The sequence below is a fragment of the Rhinopithecus bieti genome, unplaced genomic scaffold (genome assembly GCF_001698545.2).
Source record: "Rhinopithecus bieti isolate Rb0 unplaced genomic scaffold, ASM169854v2 scaffold_5179, whole genome shotgun sequence".
NCBI classification, from domain to species: domain Eukaryota; kingdom Metazoa; phylum Chordata; class Mammalia; order Primates; family Cercopithecidae; genus Rhinopithecus; species Rhinopithecus bieti.
In genome coordinates, this window is record NW_016804741.1 from 13,705 (window position 1) to 29,082 (window position 15,378).

The 15,378-nt window shown below is 44.9% G+C and overlaps 2 protein-coding genes across 2 annotated transcripts in view; one reads left to right on the plus strand and one right to left on the minus strand.

The window, feature by feature from the left end:
* The window catches only part of RTF2 (replication termination factor 2), a 52,552-nt gene that overhangs the window by 4,643 nt on the left and 32,531 nt on the right, over positions 1 to 15,378 (minus strand). The window contains exon 6 of the mRNA XM_017870345.1: positions 1,411 to 1,524. Coding sequence (XP_017725834.1) covers positions 1,411 to 1,524 — 114 coding nt within the window. The remainder of the gene's footprint in view (positions 1 to 1,410; positions 1,525 to 15,378) is intronic.
* LOC108528509 (beta-1,3-galactosyl-O-glycosyl-glycoprotein beta-1,6-N-acetylglucosaminyltransferase 7) overlaps positions 248 to 15,378 on the plus strand; it is a 19,202-nt gene continuing 4,071 nt past the window's right edge. The window contains 5 exon segments of the mRNA XM_017870347.1: positions 248 to 793; positions 7,564 to 7,805; positions 12,200 to 12,760; positions 12,763 to 13,224; positions 14,533 to 14,628. Coding sequence (XP_017725836.1) covers positions 12,259 to 12,760; positions 12,763 to 13,224; positions 14,533 to 14,628 — 1,060 coding nt within the window. The 5' untranslated portion in view covers positions 248 to 793; positions 7,564 to 7,805; positions 12,200 to 12,258.

A 15,378-nucleotide genomic window follows, 5' to 3' on the forward strand; every position in this document is an offset into this window, starting at 1 on the left:
CCTGGCCTTTTTTTTTTTGAGATGGAGTCTTGCTCTGTCACCCAGGCTGGAGTTCACTGGCGTGATCTCAGCTCACTGTAAGCTCCGCCTCCCGGGTTCACGCCATTCTCCTGCCTCAGCCTCCCGAGTAGCTGGGACTACATGTGCACGCCACCACGCCCGGCTAATTTTTTGTATTTTTTAGTAGAGATGGGGCTTCACCATGTTAGCCAAGATGGACTAGATCTCCTGACCTCGTGATCCGCCCACCTCAGCCTTCCAAAGTGCTGGGATTATAGGCAGGAGCCACCGCACCTGGCCTGTTATGATTTTTTAAAAACCCCAAACCTCTGAAAAATCTTCAGGTACTCCATCATTCTCGCCTCGGACTGGCACTGGTAAAACACACGCCCACGTGAGGGCAGGCGATTTGTTTCATAATTTTATGTCCTCAGCCTACTGGAGCTCATTTTCTAGTACTTCAAGCATTCTTTTGCCTTAGTTCTGATCACATAAAGTTTTCTCCCTAGCTTATCCTGAACCTTTTTTTTTTTTTTTAAAGAATAAGAAACTTGCCACTCACCAAAAGCCTGTATTCCATAGCTATCATCTGTCAACATGAACATGTACTGCTAGATGGGGAATCGCCAGCACACGGAAGAACTCCTGGCGGATGCACTGTCTGGAGCCTGCTCGCTCTGCCACGTTACTCAGCAATGGTTTCCCTGTTTCTGGGTGCCAGGCTCCCTCCCGGACACTGAAGCACCACGCTCCATAAAAGACCCTCCCTCTCCCCGTGAGAGGGCTCAGGAAGGTGAAGGATTTGGCCCCCATTTTTGGGAAGGCTACTCATTGGCTCCTTGCTATTCAAAGTGCGACCCTGAGGAGTTGCATCCACATGCCCTGGGAGTGGGTGAGACACACAGGCGCCCAGGCCCACCCAGGCCTACTGGAGCCCAGACTGCCAGGGCACTCCCAAGCACATTCCAATCTGGGCAGCAGGGGAACCTTACATTTGCTGGAATGATAATGACTTTTCATTTTTCCTTTGTTTTACAAGCTATGAGACCCGAGTATAAATCAACAGCAACGGTGACAGCAGCAGCAATGGTGGTAGCTGCCTTTCCCCAAGGGCTTGCTGGGGCCGTGTCAGTGTCAGTGCTTTACGGCCATGGTCTCTGGAGCCTGCTGACAGCTCCATGCCCTCACAGGCTATCACTACCCCACCTCACTGATGACCACTTGTGCCCACCACAGCCAGGCAGGGCCTGAGCCACAGCTGGAATCTGCTTCTACAGTCCAGGCCCTTCTAGGTTGTAAAAATTGCCTTGATCATGCAAACCCCTAAGTAGCTGCCAGCTCAGTTCAGTGGTTTGCAGTCGGCTCTGGAGTACAGATGGGGGCTGGGCAGAACCTGAAGACTCCCATTACCTTTTCCAGCTTCGCTCTCAGCCTCCTCTCCTCCATCCTGGTCTTCAGCACATCCACATCCTCCTTGGTGCCATTGAGCACGATGACATCATCCTCCTGGAAGGCAGCCCCACACTGGAGAGTGCAAACAAGAGGGGGCAGATTCCATCACCACTCAGTGGGGAGGTCACGCTTCAGTCCCCCACTCTCAGCCCCAAGCAGTGGCCCCCAGGCTATTTACTGCCTTTCTGGTCAAAGCCTTGGTTTGGAAAGTTCCTGCACACAGCAAAGGGTCAGCGCAGCAGGTTAAGAGTGCTATCACTTGCAAGGCTGGTGCCTGGCTGCTGTCTGGGAACTTGGATTTGGGGAGGGTTCCCGCCATTTTTTAACTGACAAGAGTAGCTTGGCTCATGTGCCCAGACCATTTCTATGAACAATGTGGTCTATGCTGACACCTACCCTCCTTATGGGAGTGTGGAATTCTGGAACATGCTAGGCCAAGGGTATAAAGCCGGCTCTCAGCCAAAACACTGGGTACTGAGTCTCTCATTTGCTTCCCTGGGCAAAAACATCACACGTGTTGCAGTTTCGTTGCGGGTGGAAAGTATTCACTTCGTGCAACCCCTTGAGGGAGGGAGTGTGCGTAAGGAAGACTCTGCTACCTGCACCTTTTCCCTTAACACCCAGCTCCGTATCCACACCACACTGCTGCAGTGAATCTTAGGTGAGTACAACCATATGCTAAGTCTCGAGTCTTTCTAGAAAACCCCCAAGCATGACGGCAGCCTTGGGGGTCCTCAACACACTCCAGCAGAGCAAGACTGCGAGCAGGGTCTAGGCCACCCTGACAGTATCGTGGTGGTAGAAACGCACACTGCACACACTCAAAGGCATGCCCACACTCACAGAACTGTCAGTGAGCGAGCCACCTCGGCAGAGGCTCCCTGTGACCATGCCGTCACTGGTGGGATCCCAGCACTCTTTGTGTTTGCTCCATGGCACTAATCATGACCTGGAGTCTTGTCTTCATCACTTTGTCTATGTGGTCTTCTTCCCTGCTGTGGCCCCAGCAGCTACCCAGTGCCTGGCACAGCAGAGGTACCCAGGGCTGGGGACAGGAAAAACAGGGGAAAAAACGAGAACCAGGAGTGGAGGTTCCCAGTTATGCATTTTGAATTGAGATTTCTGCCACCATCTGTCTAGGCCAACTTGCTCAGGCCACACCACCTCTCTGGGCCTCAGTTTCCTCAGCTGCAAAAATGAGGGGGTCTAAGACTGGGCGTGGTGGCTTATGCCTGTAATCCCAGCACTCAGGGAGGCCGAGGTGGGTGGATCATCATTTGAGCTCAGGAGTTTGAGACCAGCCTGATCAATAGGGTGAAACCCTGTCTCTACTAAAAATACAAAAGCTGTGTGTGGTGGTGCTGGTTGTGGTGTGTATGCCTGTAGTGCCAGCTACTTGGGAGGCTGAAGTGAGAGAACTGCTTGAACCTGGGAGGCAGGGGTTGTGGTGAGCAGAGATTGTGCCACTGCACTCCAGCCTCGGTGACAGAGCGAGACTCTGTCTCAAAAAAAAAAAAAAAAAAGGGGGGTCTAACCCAAGTGCAGTGGTGATCCCACTCCCTAGTGGACATTTGGCAATGTCTGGAGACATTTTTAGCTGTCACATCTGGGGTGCAGGTACTACTGGCATCTTGTGGGTAGAGGCCAGGGATGCAGTAAGCATCATACAGTGCACAGGATGGCCCCCAACAGAGAGTTACCCAGCCAAGATGCCTCTGTGCTGAGGCTGAGAAGCCCTGGACTAGGGTTATAAACACCTAAATGTAAAAGAGGAAAGAAGAAGAATTTATAGGAACATGTGTTTTATAACTAGGGTAGGAAATGTCATCTAAAACAGCAGTCCCCAACCTTTTTTGCACCAGGGGCCAATCTCATGGAAGACAATCTTTCCACAGATGGTGGGTAGTGGCAGGGAAGGTTTTGGGATGAAACTGTTCCACCTCAGATCATCAGGCATTAGATTCCCATAAGCAGCACGCAACCTAGATCCCTCAAGTGCGCAGTTCACAACAGGGTTTGTGCTCCTGTGAGAATCTAATGCTGCTGATGGAGCCCTGGCACTAATGTTCCCTTGCCCGCAGCTCACCTCCTGCTGCGCGGCCCGGCTCCTAAGAGGCCACGGACCGTCGCCGGTATGGGGGCTGGGGAACTCTGATCTAAAGCTAGTACAGTTAATAAGTTTTACTATGTAAAAAAATTACAAACTTTTACATGACAATGTCACAATCCCTGCCAGATAAGGTCTGTTATTAACTAAAATATTTAGTTACTCGATAAGACACTGCCTTTGAAAAACATCAAGGTAGGCAACCAAATAATCAACAAAATTCTTTAAATAACTGGAACAGTAATTTTAACAGACCTACTGTGCCCAGAGTAATAACAGACATATTATGCCTGGAATCTCTTTTGTAGAAAACATTATCAGCACAAGAAAAGCCATAAAAGTACTTTTTTTCCTGAAGTTGCCAAGGATTTTCCAGCATCTTCCAAATGCACAGAAGATACCAACAACCATTTGCTAACCCTCCTCAGCCCGTGCCTTAGCTGGGTTATTTAATGCAGTTCTTGTCTCCAAAAGTGATTTTCAGGTTAAGATCAGCTTTTTTTCTAGGGTGGGTCTGGTAAATTTTCATGACTGAAGACACCTTTTTGACCCACAAATCCCTGAGGGTGGTGCCACAGAGAAGTTACACGAATGACTGAAGCAGGTGCCCAATCTAGCATTTAACTGGTATAGCCCTTGAAGAAAAGGAGCTTCTTTTTAGCCATCATTGTAGAGAGCTGGGCCTACAGGAGGAACAGCCTGCTCTGCTAGAGGAGGTCCCCTGGGCAGTCTCACGCTATGGGAGGTCTGAGTAGAGCTTTCCCATGGCTCTGGAAGATGGTCTCTTCCTTGCAATGAAAAAGAATCTGCAGGAACAGAACCAGGTGGTAGTTAAGGCCCAGTGGGGCCTGGAGCCACAGCTATGGCATAAAGGGCCAAGGGGTGAGAAGCCCAGCATCTGCTGCCTGTGGGTGCTGCCCCCACCTTTCTTTTTCTCTCCTCCCGGGTTTCTGCTGCTGCTTCTTTCTATCACTCCTTGCTGCCCCTCCTTCTGACAGTGTCGGGGTGAGCGGTCTCCTTCCTCTAGACCAGGCTGTTCAGAGGCCATGGACCTTATTCTGCATACAGGTGTGCTATGTTGTGCCCAGACTTATTGTACTTTTAAAGTTGAATCGGCCACTGACAATAAGTCAGGAACCCCTCACATTAGAAATTGAGCAATCTTGCTCTTTCTCTCAAAAATTCAAAAGATCCATTAATCCCAAACCCACACCCTCAAGGGCCTCAGTGGCTTGGACCTTGGTAGGAACTGCCCCTGGAGACTGGGCAGAGTCCTCCCAACCGCTAGGGGCCCCATCACTTGTTCTGGGTAGGTGCTTGACCCGAGAAACCTGAGTGCAATGGTTCATCCCTGAAGGATGAGGGAAAACAAGGGCAGGGGGCTGCCGCGAAATCACAGCTGGTCCACAGGGACCTGCTCCCCACCTCTTTGGTAGATAACATGTATTATACCAACAGAAAAAACACCTATATCTTCCTGCTAATGCATTTTTCTTGAGTATTGTTATTGTACAGTAGAAATTATATATCCATTTAAAATTTTATCTTCATTCTTTTTATCGCTTGTAACTCAGATGTCCAAAGAATGGGGAAATGTTAAAAAAATCATGAAATACATTCCCAAAAGGAAGATTATATGGTTAGAGTTTGGGGCAACGTAGAAAATGCTTATCATAAGTTAAAGGAAAAAGCAAACTAGTAATTGTATGTTTATATTCATATGCCCTCTCTGGATGCTTTTGAAAGTAGTTTTAAAAGGCCAGTAGGGAAAATGCCAAGAGGGGAACAGTGGTCAAATTAGGAGCAATATGCTAATGCATCTAGATATTTGTATCACTTTAACAAATGGAATAGTGGCTTCCCAATCTTTGTCCTTACCAATAATATTAGCAATGAACAGCTGACTGCATGCATCTCTGACCTAGGAATTCCACTTCCGAGACGTGGTCATTCTCTATCACGGAATCCTGTTTTTGTTTCCTATGCAGTACCCTATGGCTTAGAGTAAATGACTGTATGTCTGCATGTTTGTACTGACTTTTAAAACAGTGTGTTTCCTCCACTACACTGTTAGCCCCAAGCAGGAGGCATTTTGTCTTCATGCTCCATGGTGGGAGCCTAAGGTTCTGCCCACAGTGGATACAGTGAATAACTGCTGAATGAATGAATAAGAACAGAGCCTAAGGAAATATTTCAAAGTAGGACAAAAGGAGATGAGATTTTAAAGCCAAGCAGTTCTCCCAAAACCTTGCATGAAAATATACATCCCCATACATGAGCGTCCCCATCACACCATATGTTTTGAAAAAAACTTATGCTAATCTGAATGGCAAGGGAAACAGCTCCTTTTTGGCTCGGATTAAGAAACATAAAAAAACCCCACTGCATTCACAATACCTGTTTCGTAAATTATCCCTATGTCCTTTCGTTTATTAGGGATTTCATTTTTTAAATGTTTTACTTTAGTCAATCTGTATAAGAGGTTTATACATCAAGTCGATTTACCCTTTGTCCAGTTATTACAGAAATGGGTGGCACAGCTCCTCTAGCACATTTGCTTCTTGTGTTGCCATTTCCCACAGCGATGTGGAAGTGTAACGTTTAATGTGGGCAACACTCCCCAGCACTTCCTCAGTTGCTTCTTCCACTGCTGTTTGGCTTAGAACGGCTTCCTCCTTCCAGATACAGAATGTGAGACGAGGTGAAACCCAGCACCAACCCTCGACCCTCAGGAATGGGCCAGTATGAACAGATCTGCTGTCTAGTCCAGGTGCGTCCACAGGACAAATATTACTGTTATTATTATTATTATGAGATGGCACCTCACTCTGTTGCCCAGACTGCAGTGCAGCAGCATGATCCTAGCTCACTGTAACCTTAAATTCCTGGGCTCAAGCAATCCTCCCACCTTAGCCTCCTAAGTAGCTAGGACTACAGGTGCGCACCACCTTATCTGGCTAATTTTAAAGAATTTTTTGTAGAGACAGGGTCTTGCTATGTTTCCAGGCTGGTCTCAAACTTCTGACCTCAAGCAATCTTTCCACCTCAGCCTCTCAAAGTGCTGGAATTACAGACATGAGCCATTGCACCCAGCAAGGACATGTTTCAAAACAAGCATGCACAAGATGCAGGAAGAGATGGCACAGCAAGACCTCACAAGCTGGCAATGTGACTTTTCCACACATAAAAGGACCTGACCTTTTCTGATTCTTGCTAGATAAAATCAGAACCTTAACTCACAGACTCTGAACATCACACAAACAAAATGTATGGGGTCTCCCCACTGGAAGGCTACATGAGTGCCGCAACCCCTGAAGATTATGGGGACTACATTCTGTCTGCTCAATGTTTCTAATAGTCTGTGCTATGGCAACAGCAACATCTGTTCTGCAAAACAGCAGCATGTATCTCAGAGGCAGCCCATGAGCAGGCGAGGAGAATCTGTATTCATCCGACCACACATCCCGCTTAGGCGTCAAGGCACACAGAAGATAAGAAATTTCTATGGTGTGTGATCTATGTCTCTTGGTGCCGATGCTCTCAACAGAGCTGTCTGTGGCGAGCCTGCAGAGAGTACCGGCAAGCAGAGGGCCTTTAAAACCAGAAAAGGAAAGGATGTTAGGAAGAAAAGTCCCCAGAGGTGGAGAAGGAAGGGAAGAGGAAAGCCTAGTGAAGGCGCGCCCGACCCCACCTTCACCACGTGCCATGGCGCAGACTCACCCTGGGGGACGCTACAGAGCACAGAGAAGGCTCGGTCCCTGCCTTGTGAAATGTCTGGATCTTTCTGAATGCTATTTATGGAGAAATGGGGTTTTTAAGTGACTTTTATTTATCCCCTTCATGAGAGAGGGTCTGATAACTAAATCATGCCTCCTGTATTTAAAATCATTTCAAGACTCTGACTCATGAATACCACGATTTCATCCTGCAGTTTTCTGAATGTGAGTGGCTGTGCGCCCTTCATCTGGGTCAGGCGTCTTCTGTTGTCTCATTTTGTTTTTCAGGAGGGATCCGGTCCCAAGGAAATACTCAGAGAAGCAAAAGCAGCAACGACTTTTCAATCTGCAGGTCAGAACTAACAGGAATTAAACTCTCTAGGGACAGATGGCAACAAAACCTGCCAGGTAACTCTACTCAAGTGACTGAAGCAGGCGCTGCTGCTGGGGAGGAACCGATGGGAGAGAAAGGCCAGGCTGGGCCCTGACGCCGCCAGGGCTCCCACTCCAGGAACCAGGGGCTTCTCCCGGTAAGCGTCTCAGTAGCTATGCAAGACCCACCAATGGCAAAGGTTAAGCAGATACGTGTGTGTGTGCGCGCGCGTGTACGCACGTGTGTGTGTGTGTGCGCGCGTGTGTGGGGCAGGGTCTCACTTCTTTGTCACCCAGGCTGGAGTGCAGTAGTGCAATCTCAGCTCACTGCAACCTCTGCCTCCTGGTTTCCAGTGATTCTCCTGCCTCAGGCTCCAGAGTAGCTGGGATTACAGGCACACGTCACCATGCCCAGCTGATTTTTGTATTTTTGGTAGAGGTGGGGTTTCACCATGTTGGGCCAGGCTGGTCTCAAACTCCTGACCTCAAGTGATCTGCCCACCTCAGCCTCCCAAAGTGCTAGGATTATAGGCGTGAGCCACCACACCTGGCCACAGGTACACTTTTTGAAGTAAATAATGTTTTTCATTGCTGTATGGTTTTGAAACATTAGAATATGAGTAATATTTGAAATGTAGGTGTTGCAGGTGTCTTTTCTCTCAAAATAGCCCCACTTTTGTTTAAGCCAAAGAAAAGTAGAATATTTTCCCAGTATGGCATCAACTAGATTTTTAAATATAAAATGCTACCATTTGTTAACTCCTCACATGAGAGGCAGATTCAAGACCATGTTCAAATCCTCAGCTCTCATTTTGTAAAATAAAATGTTTTATTTCTTGTGGTTGTTTTGAGTGGATATCCTAAAATAAAGTTTTTTTCTTTCCATCAAAATGGCTAAAATAATTTATACATGTTTTAGGAATAAGTATTTTGTGAAAGGCATCCATTTTACCAGATAGCTAGCTTTTGAATTCAAAATTCGTCCAACTCATATTATCATCTCAAATAACTCAGGAAAACACTGTGCTAACACTGAGGCTGCTTTGGACAGCATTCTAAGCTCCGAGAGAAAGAGACACCACATTTTTGTTGTGCGGCTACAGGGACTTTAGGACAAGGGAAGAGAGCACCTGCAGTTACAGTTTCGGGGCCGCATTACTCCAAGGGTGAGCGCCAGTGAGCACGGAGGAGCTCCTAGGGCCAGGCTCAGTGTGAAACTCACATCCTTCACTCCTGCACCTCCTCCCAGTGTCCCTGTGAGGCAGACACTACCATACACCATGTCCGCAGTCAAGAAAATGGACACTCAGGGAGCTTCCGTTACTTGCCTGACAGATTCTTAAGCGCTAGGGCTGTGAGCCTAACACCGGGGCCCTGATTCAAAACCCATTTCCTGAAGCTAAATGTGAGGTTCCTAATAAGGTAAATGCAATATTGAGCTTCCCTCAACCCCCACCCTTTTTTAAAAGTAAACTCTCAGAAACTTTCTTTGGGTGCTAAATCAACTGCTTATGCTGGTTAATGTTAATGCTTTAAAACGGTAATATTCTAGAATATATGGCAAAATATTTTGAGTTCACCCTTAAAGGTTCCCATCCATTGTCTATTTACTCATAGGAATTTCCTTTAAAATATATACATATAAAAAATTCAGCAAAAGAGTATATATGGGATGCTGCCAACTCACCCTAAAAAGTCTCTACCACAAATGAAATCCCATCCTAACAAATTCTCAGAGACTATATTCTTCAACGAACTGTTCTGGAGGTAATGTGATATCAAACCCATATTGCTGACTTTTGCTATTGGCTGTGAAGGCTTGTTGGGAGTTGGGAGAGGAAGACTGTGGAAGAATTACAAGAAAAAAAGAACACAGGCACTGGCTCTAATTAGAAGAGCAACGTGTTTTGAAACAACTCCCTGGAAGTACTTTAACCTTGGCCTCAAGACAAAACCTTGGCCTTTAAGGTTGGAAGCTGTTTTGTTCCACTGTACACTATATACATATAAGGCATGCATTATTGTTTTTGGTACCATTGTTATGTTTTTGTCTCAAAGGCCAAGGTTTTGTCTTGAGGCCAAACCTCCGTCTCAAGAGCGAAACTCCTCTAAACAAAACAAAACAAAACAACAAAACAACAACGACAACAAAAAACCCAAAATAGGCCGGGTGCAGTGGTTCACGCCTATAATCCCAGCACTTTGGGAGGCCGAGGGTGGATCACTTGAGGTCAGGAGTTCGAGACGAGCCTGGCCAACATGGTGAAACCCCACCTCTACTAAAAATACAGAAATTAGCTAGCATGGTGGCACATGCCTATAATCCCAGCTACTCAGCAGGTTGAGGCAGGAGAATCACTTGAACTGGGGAGGCAGAGGTTGCAGTGAGCCGAGACCACACCACTGCACTCCAGCCTGGGCAACACAGACTGTCTCAAAAAACAAACAAACAAAAAACAAAATAAAAGAACAACAGACAAAAAACAAAAACAAAACCAAACCCGTCTTCCTATACTAAAGTCATAATACAGAGGAAGATACGACAAACTATGGCACACGGTTTATCTTTAATCAAAATTCTTACAGGAGAAGTAGTAAAAAGCTTTACTTTCAAGAACATTTTTCTTTCCTATTCAATTTCTATAATCAGGTTTAATTTATTTTAGAAATCTCATATAAAATGTATAAATTATGATGGTTTCATGTTTATAAAGATAAGTATTACATAATTTATAAGAATGTCTTTAAATTATGTATATATTAAATTATGCTATAAGGTTTCACGTTTGGGGCAGAAACCATTTACTGAACCAGTGGAGCACACACAGCCTGACATACCTCGGCAGTGGTGCTTTTTATTTTGGAAGCTTGATGGGTAGAAATAAACTGTACAATGAAAATAAATACAACAGCTTTAAAAACCCACGGTCAATGTTAATAGTTTTGTTGGCTCAGAGTTTGAGAACACAAGGATAACTAAAAATGCTGCCTGGTTGAGGCGTTATCCAAACAGCATTTGTAAAAATGACGTGGAAAGGCAAGGAACCAATGTCCAACCTGAGCTCAAACATCAGTCACATGTATATGGGCTTTTGAAAAATAGGAAATAGGAATAACATGCAACTTTTTTTTGTTGTTGTTGTTTTGCGCTGTGTCGCTCAGGCTGGAGTGCAGAGGCGCAATCTCGGCTCACTGCAAGCTCCGCCTCCCGGGTTCACGCCATTCTCCTGCCTCAGCCTCCGAGGAGCTGGGACTACAGGCACCCGCCACCATGCCCGGCTAACTTTTGGTGTTTTTAGCGGAGATGGGGTTTCACCGTGTTAGCCAGGATGGTCTCCATCTCCTGACTTTATGATCCGCCCGCCTCGACCTCCCAAAGTGCTGGGATTACAGGCGTGAGCCACCACGCTGGTCAACATGCAACTTTTAATGGAAACCAAGTCAAGATTCATAAACAAGAAAAACAAATACTTTCTAACAATATAAAGCTTGACATGTTACCTCATCAATCTTCTTCCCTAAATTCCAAAGAATGATCCCTGCATGTAATAATTACTTAACTGAAACCTTTTGGTCACTTTTTGCTACTGCTACACCTATTCATGTACCTCTGTAGACTCAAGACAGACAACTACATGATTATCAAATAATGTTATTAAAGATATCTTTTTTAAATCTATGACATCTTTCCTAAAAATAATTCAGAAGCTCTTTTCTTTCTTTTGGGAGATAGGGTCTCACTCTGTCACCCAGGCTGGAGTGTAATGGGATAATCAGGGCACCACCACATCTGGCTAATTTTCAAATTTTTTATAGAGATGGGGTCTCACTATGTTACCCAGGCTAGTCTTGAACTCCTGGGCTCAAGTGATCCTCTGCCTTGGCCTCGCAAAGTGCTGAGATCACAGGCACAAGCCTGTGCCTGGCCCAGAAACTCACTTCGACAGGTTTAAGTGTATAATCATAAAATTCCTCTTAATTTGTCACTTCTTTTGTTGGAAATATTTAGTCTTATATGCAGAATAATGGCATAAAATGAACTTTGAATAATGCAGAACAGGACAATGTCTATGTCTACAATAAGTACTTGAGATTTTTCATCTCCCTAAATAAGGGCAATAACATGAAAATATGCTCAACATCATTAGTCATTAGGGAAATGCAAAGTAAAACTACAGGAAACTAACATTACACACTCATTAAAAGCTAAAAATTAAAACATTTGACCACAGCAAGTATGCATGAGGCTATATAATAAATGGAACTATCATACATTGCTGGTACAACCACTTTGGAAAAACAGTTTGGCAGTTTCTTAAAGAGTTAAACACACCCTGACAAACTATAGTGACAGAAGGCATACTGGCAATTGCCAGAGATGTGGATGGAAAGGAAGGATGAAAAGGAGCGTAAGAACACTCTGAGGGTGAGGGAAATGCTTATCTTCATTGCTGTGACGGTTTCACGGGTGTGTATCTGTAGCTTAGTGGACTTCAATAAAGTTGGGGAGGGAGAGTTACAACACCCTGAATTGTCTCTGTTGTTCTTTTAGGAAGCTTAAAGGAAAAATACTCAAATTATGGTAATAAGAATGCACTTGGAGCTCAAGATATGAGCCAGCTTCGAGTCACAAAGTCTGGACTTGTGGTAAACGCAGTCATTTGCATCTTCATTTTTCTTTACTTAAGGAATCCAACTCCTGTGGAACTAGAGAAAGAACCTGTCCATTCAGAAGTAGTAGAATGTGGCTTTTACCCAGATGAACTGTGCTCCGCTTTATCTGAAGGGAAAGGGGCGGCCCCCCAAATTGCAAAATTTTGCAAAACCCCTCATAAATCTGAAATACATGCTCATTTACACACACCAGGAAACTGCTCCAGGATTTCTCGGGGGCTGCATTTCATAACCAGATCCCTGTCTACAGAAGAGGGTGATTTCTCTTTGGCATATATTATAACTATTCATAAGGAGCTGGCCATGTTTGTGCAGCTTCTCAGAGCTATTTATGTACCTCAAAATGTTTATTGTATTCATGTTGATGAAAAGGCCCCAAAGAAGTATAAGACTGCTGTGCAAACCTTGGTTAACTGTTTTGAAAACGTTTTTATTTCCTCCAAGAGAAGATGGCTTATGCTGGCTTTACAAGACTACAGGCAGATATTAATTGTATGAAAGATCTAGTGCATTCTAAATTTCAATGGAACTATGTCATCAATCTTTGTGGACAGGATTTTCCCATCAAAACCAACAGAGAAATCATACACTACATCAGAAGTAAATGGAATGATAAAAATATCACTCCTGGAGTAATCCAACCACCACACATTAAATCCAAGACAAGTCAAAGTCATCTCGAATTCGTTCCTGAAGAAAACGTCTATGCACCTCCAAATAACAGATTCAAAGACAAACCACCCCATAACTTCACCATTTATTTTGGAAGTGCTTACTATGTACTTACAAGGAAGTTCGTAGAGTTCATACTGACTGACATCCGTGCAAAAGACCTGCTTCAGTGGTTCAAAGATATCCACAGCCCAGAGCAACACTACTGGGTGACCCTGAACCAACTAAAAGGTAAGAAAGACCCACCGATATGGATGTCTGTGCAGTCAGCAGCAACAGCAGAAGATTTACTTATTTATTTTGAGATGGAGTCTCACACTGTCACCCAGGCTGGAGTACAGTGGCACAACCTTGGCTCACTGCAAGCTCCGCCTCCCGGGTTCACGCCATTCTCCTGCCTCAGCCTCCCAAGTAGCTGCGATTACAGGCGCCCGCCACCACGCCTAGCTAATTCTTGTATTTTTGGTAGAGACGGTGTTTCTCTATGTTGGTCAGGCTGGTCTCGAACTCCCGATCTCAGGTGATCCGCCTGCCTCAGCCTCCCAAAATGCTGGGATTACAGGTGTGAGCGACCTCACCTGGCCATAAGATTTATTCTTAACTGAAGATTTTTTCAATTCAGCTATGTTTTTTTTTGGCTTTGTAAATGTTCCACATTCTGCCAGACCTTCCACTTAGTGAGACAGGAAGTTCTCTGATTTTAGGGGTCTGAAGTGAGCTGAAAGATAACTTCTTATCTTTTGTTCCCTCTCTAGAAAGAAGTACTGGCATTTTGCATTTCCTGAGACTTTGGAAAATTCTGAGCATAAATCTTTAGAAAGTTCTTCATTTATTTGACAAATACTACTGGATAACTACTGGTGCCAGGCATTGTGCTAAGGGCTCTGTAAGACGGAAAATATTAAAGCTAGTAATGATTTTGTGGCAAATTTGATACTTCAGATGGGTTCTCTGAGAGGTAGAGGGAAATCAGATACCATCCGTTAAGTGGACTTCAGTATTTTCTTTGTAAAAGGTGGACTGGCTCCTATAGGGAGTGTGGCTTCAAGCCTGAACAACTAAGCTAATCAGCCTAGATAGTGGTGCACGATGAATCCAGTAGACATTGGTTAGGATTTTTTAATATAATCTCATATCCATTGCAAGTTCTATTTCCAAATAATCTCCAAAGGCTGTTACAGAGAAAACACAATCCAAAGAACCCCAAGAGAATCACAAAGAGCACTCTGCATACAAGGGAGTAGTAACAAGGGATGGAGAAAGGGCTGAAAAATGAAATCCAAGTACAAAGATGGCGATCCCCAACCTCGGTCCACCCGGATGCTACCGCCAGTGTAATACACGCTCCCACCCCCAAAAGCACTAGCCTTTGATTAAATGTCACAAGTGAAACATTTCAAGGAAGGTTGGACTTTCCCCTCTACTTTTCTCATTGACTACCTCATCTAGAGGAAATGGAAATGAAAGCACAGAAGAACTTGTACTAAAGGAACTAGGAAGCAGATTCCACACTGTATGCTGGTTTTGTTTTCCTCTTAGATGCTCCAGGTGCTACACCAGACGCTGGCTGGGAAGGAAATGTTCGAGCCATTAAATGGAAAAGTGAGGAAGGAAATGTTCACGATGGATGTAAAGGTAAAAAGAAAAACAAAACAAAACAAAAAAGGCTTGAAATTGTACAACAACTATAAAACTGCTGCCTCAATTCTAGTGGGAAAGACCGAGGACCATGTTTAAAGTAATCTGGAATTAGTGATGATCCCATCAGCATAGGTTGAGTCAATTTTTAAAAAAAATTTTTATATAAGATTCATACAGGCCGGGCGCGGTGGCTCAAGCCTGTAATCCCAGCACTTTGGGAGGCCGAGACGGGCGGATCACGAGGTCAGGAGATCGAGACCATCCTGGCTAACATGGTGAAACTCCGTCTCTACTAAAATACAAAAAAAAAAAACTAGCCGGGTGAGGTGGCGGGCGCCTGTAGTCTCAGCTACTCGGGAGGCTGAGGCAGGAGAATGGCTTTCACCCGGGAGGCGGAGCTTGCAGTGAGCTTAGATCCGGCCACTGCTCTCCAGTCTGGGCGACAAAGCGAGACTCCGTCTCAAAAAAAAAAAAAAAAAAAAAAAATTTAAAAAAAAAAAAAAAAAAAACAAAAAAAAAAAAGGTTTAAAAAATTTCCTAAAGGGAATATACCCTCTGCGGCAATAGCTAGGCCCTGCGTGTGTCTCCACACAGCTTCCTACCCAGCGGCAGGAACTACTGCACAGAGATAGAGTCACTGATTTTAACAGTGCTTTTGGGTAGGGACCTTGGGTTTGAATATAGTAGACTAGATTTTAAAAATAAACTAGGTTTACCCAGTTTTTCAGCTGTTTAAAAGACTGG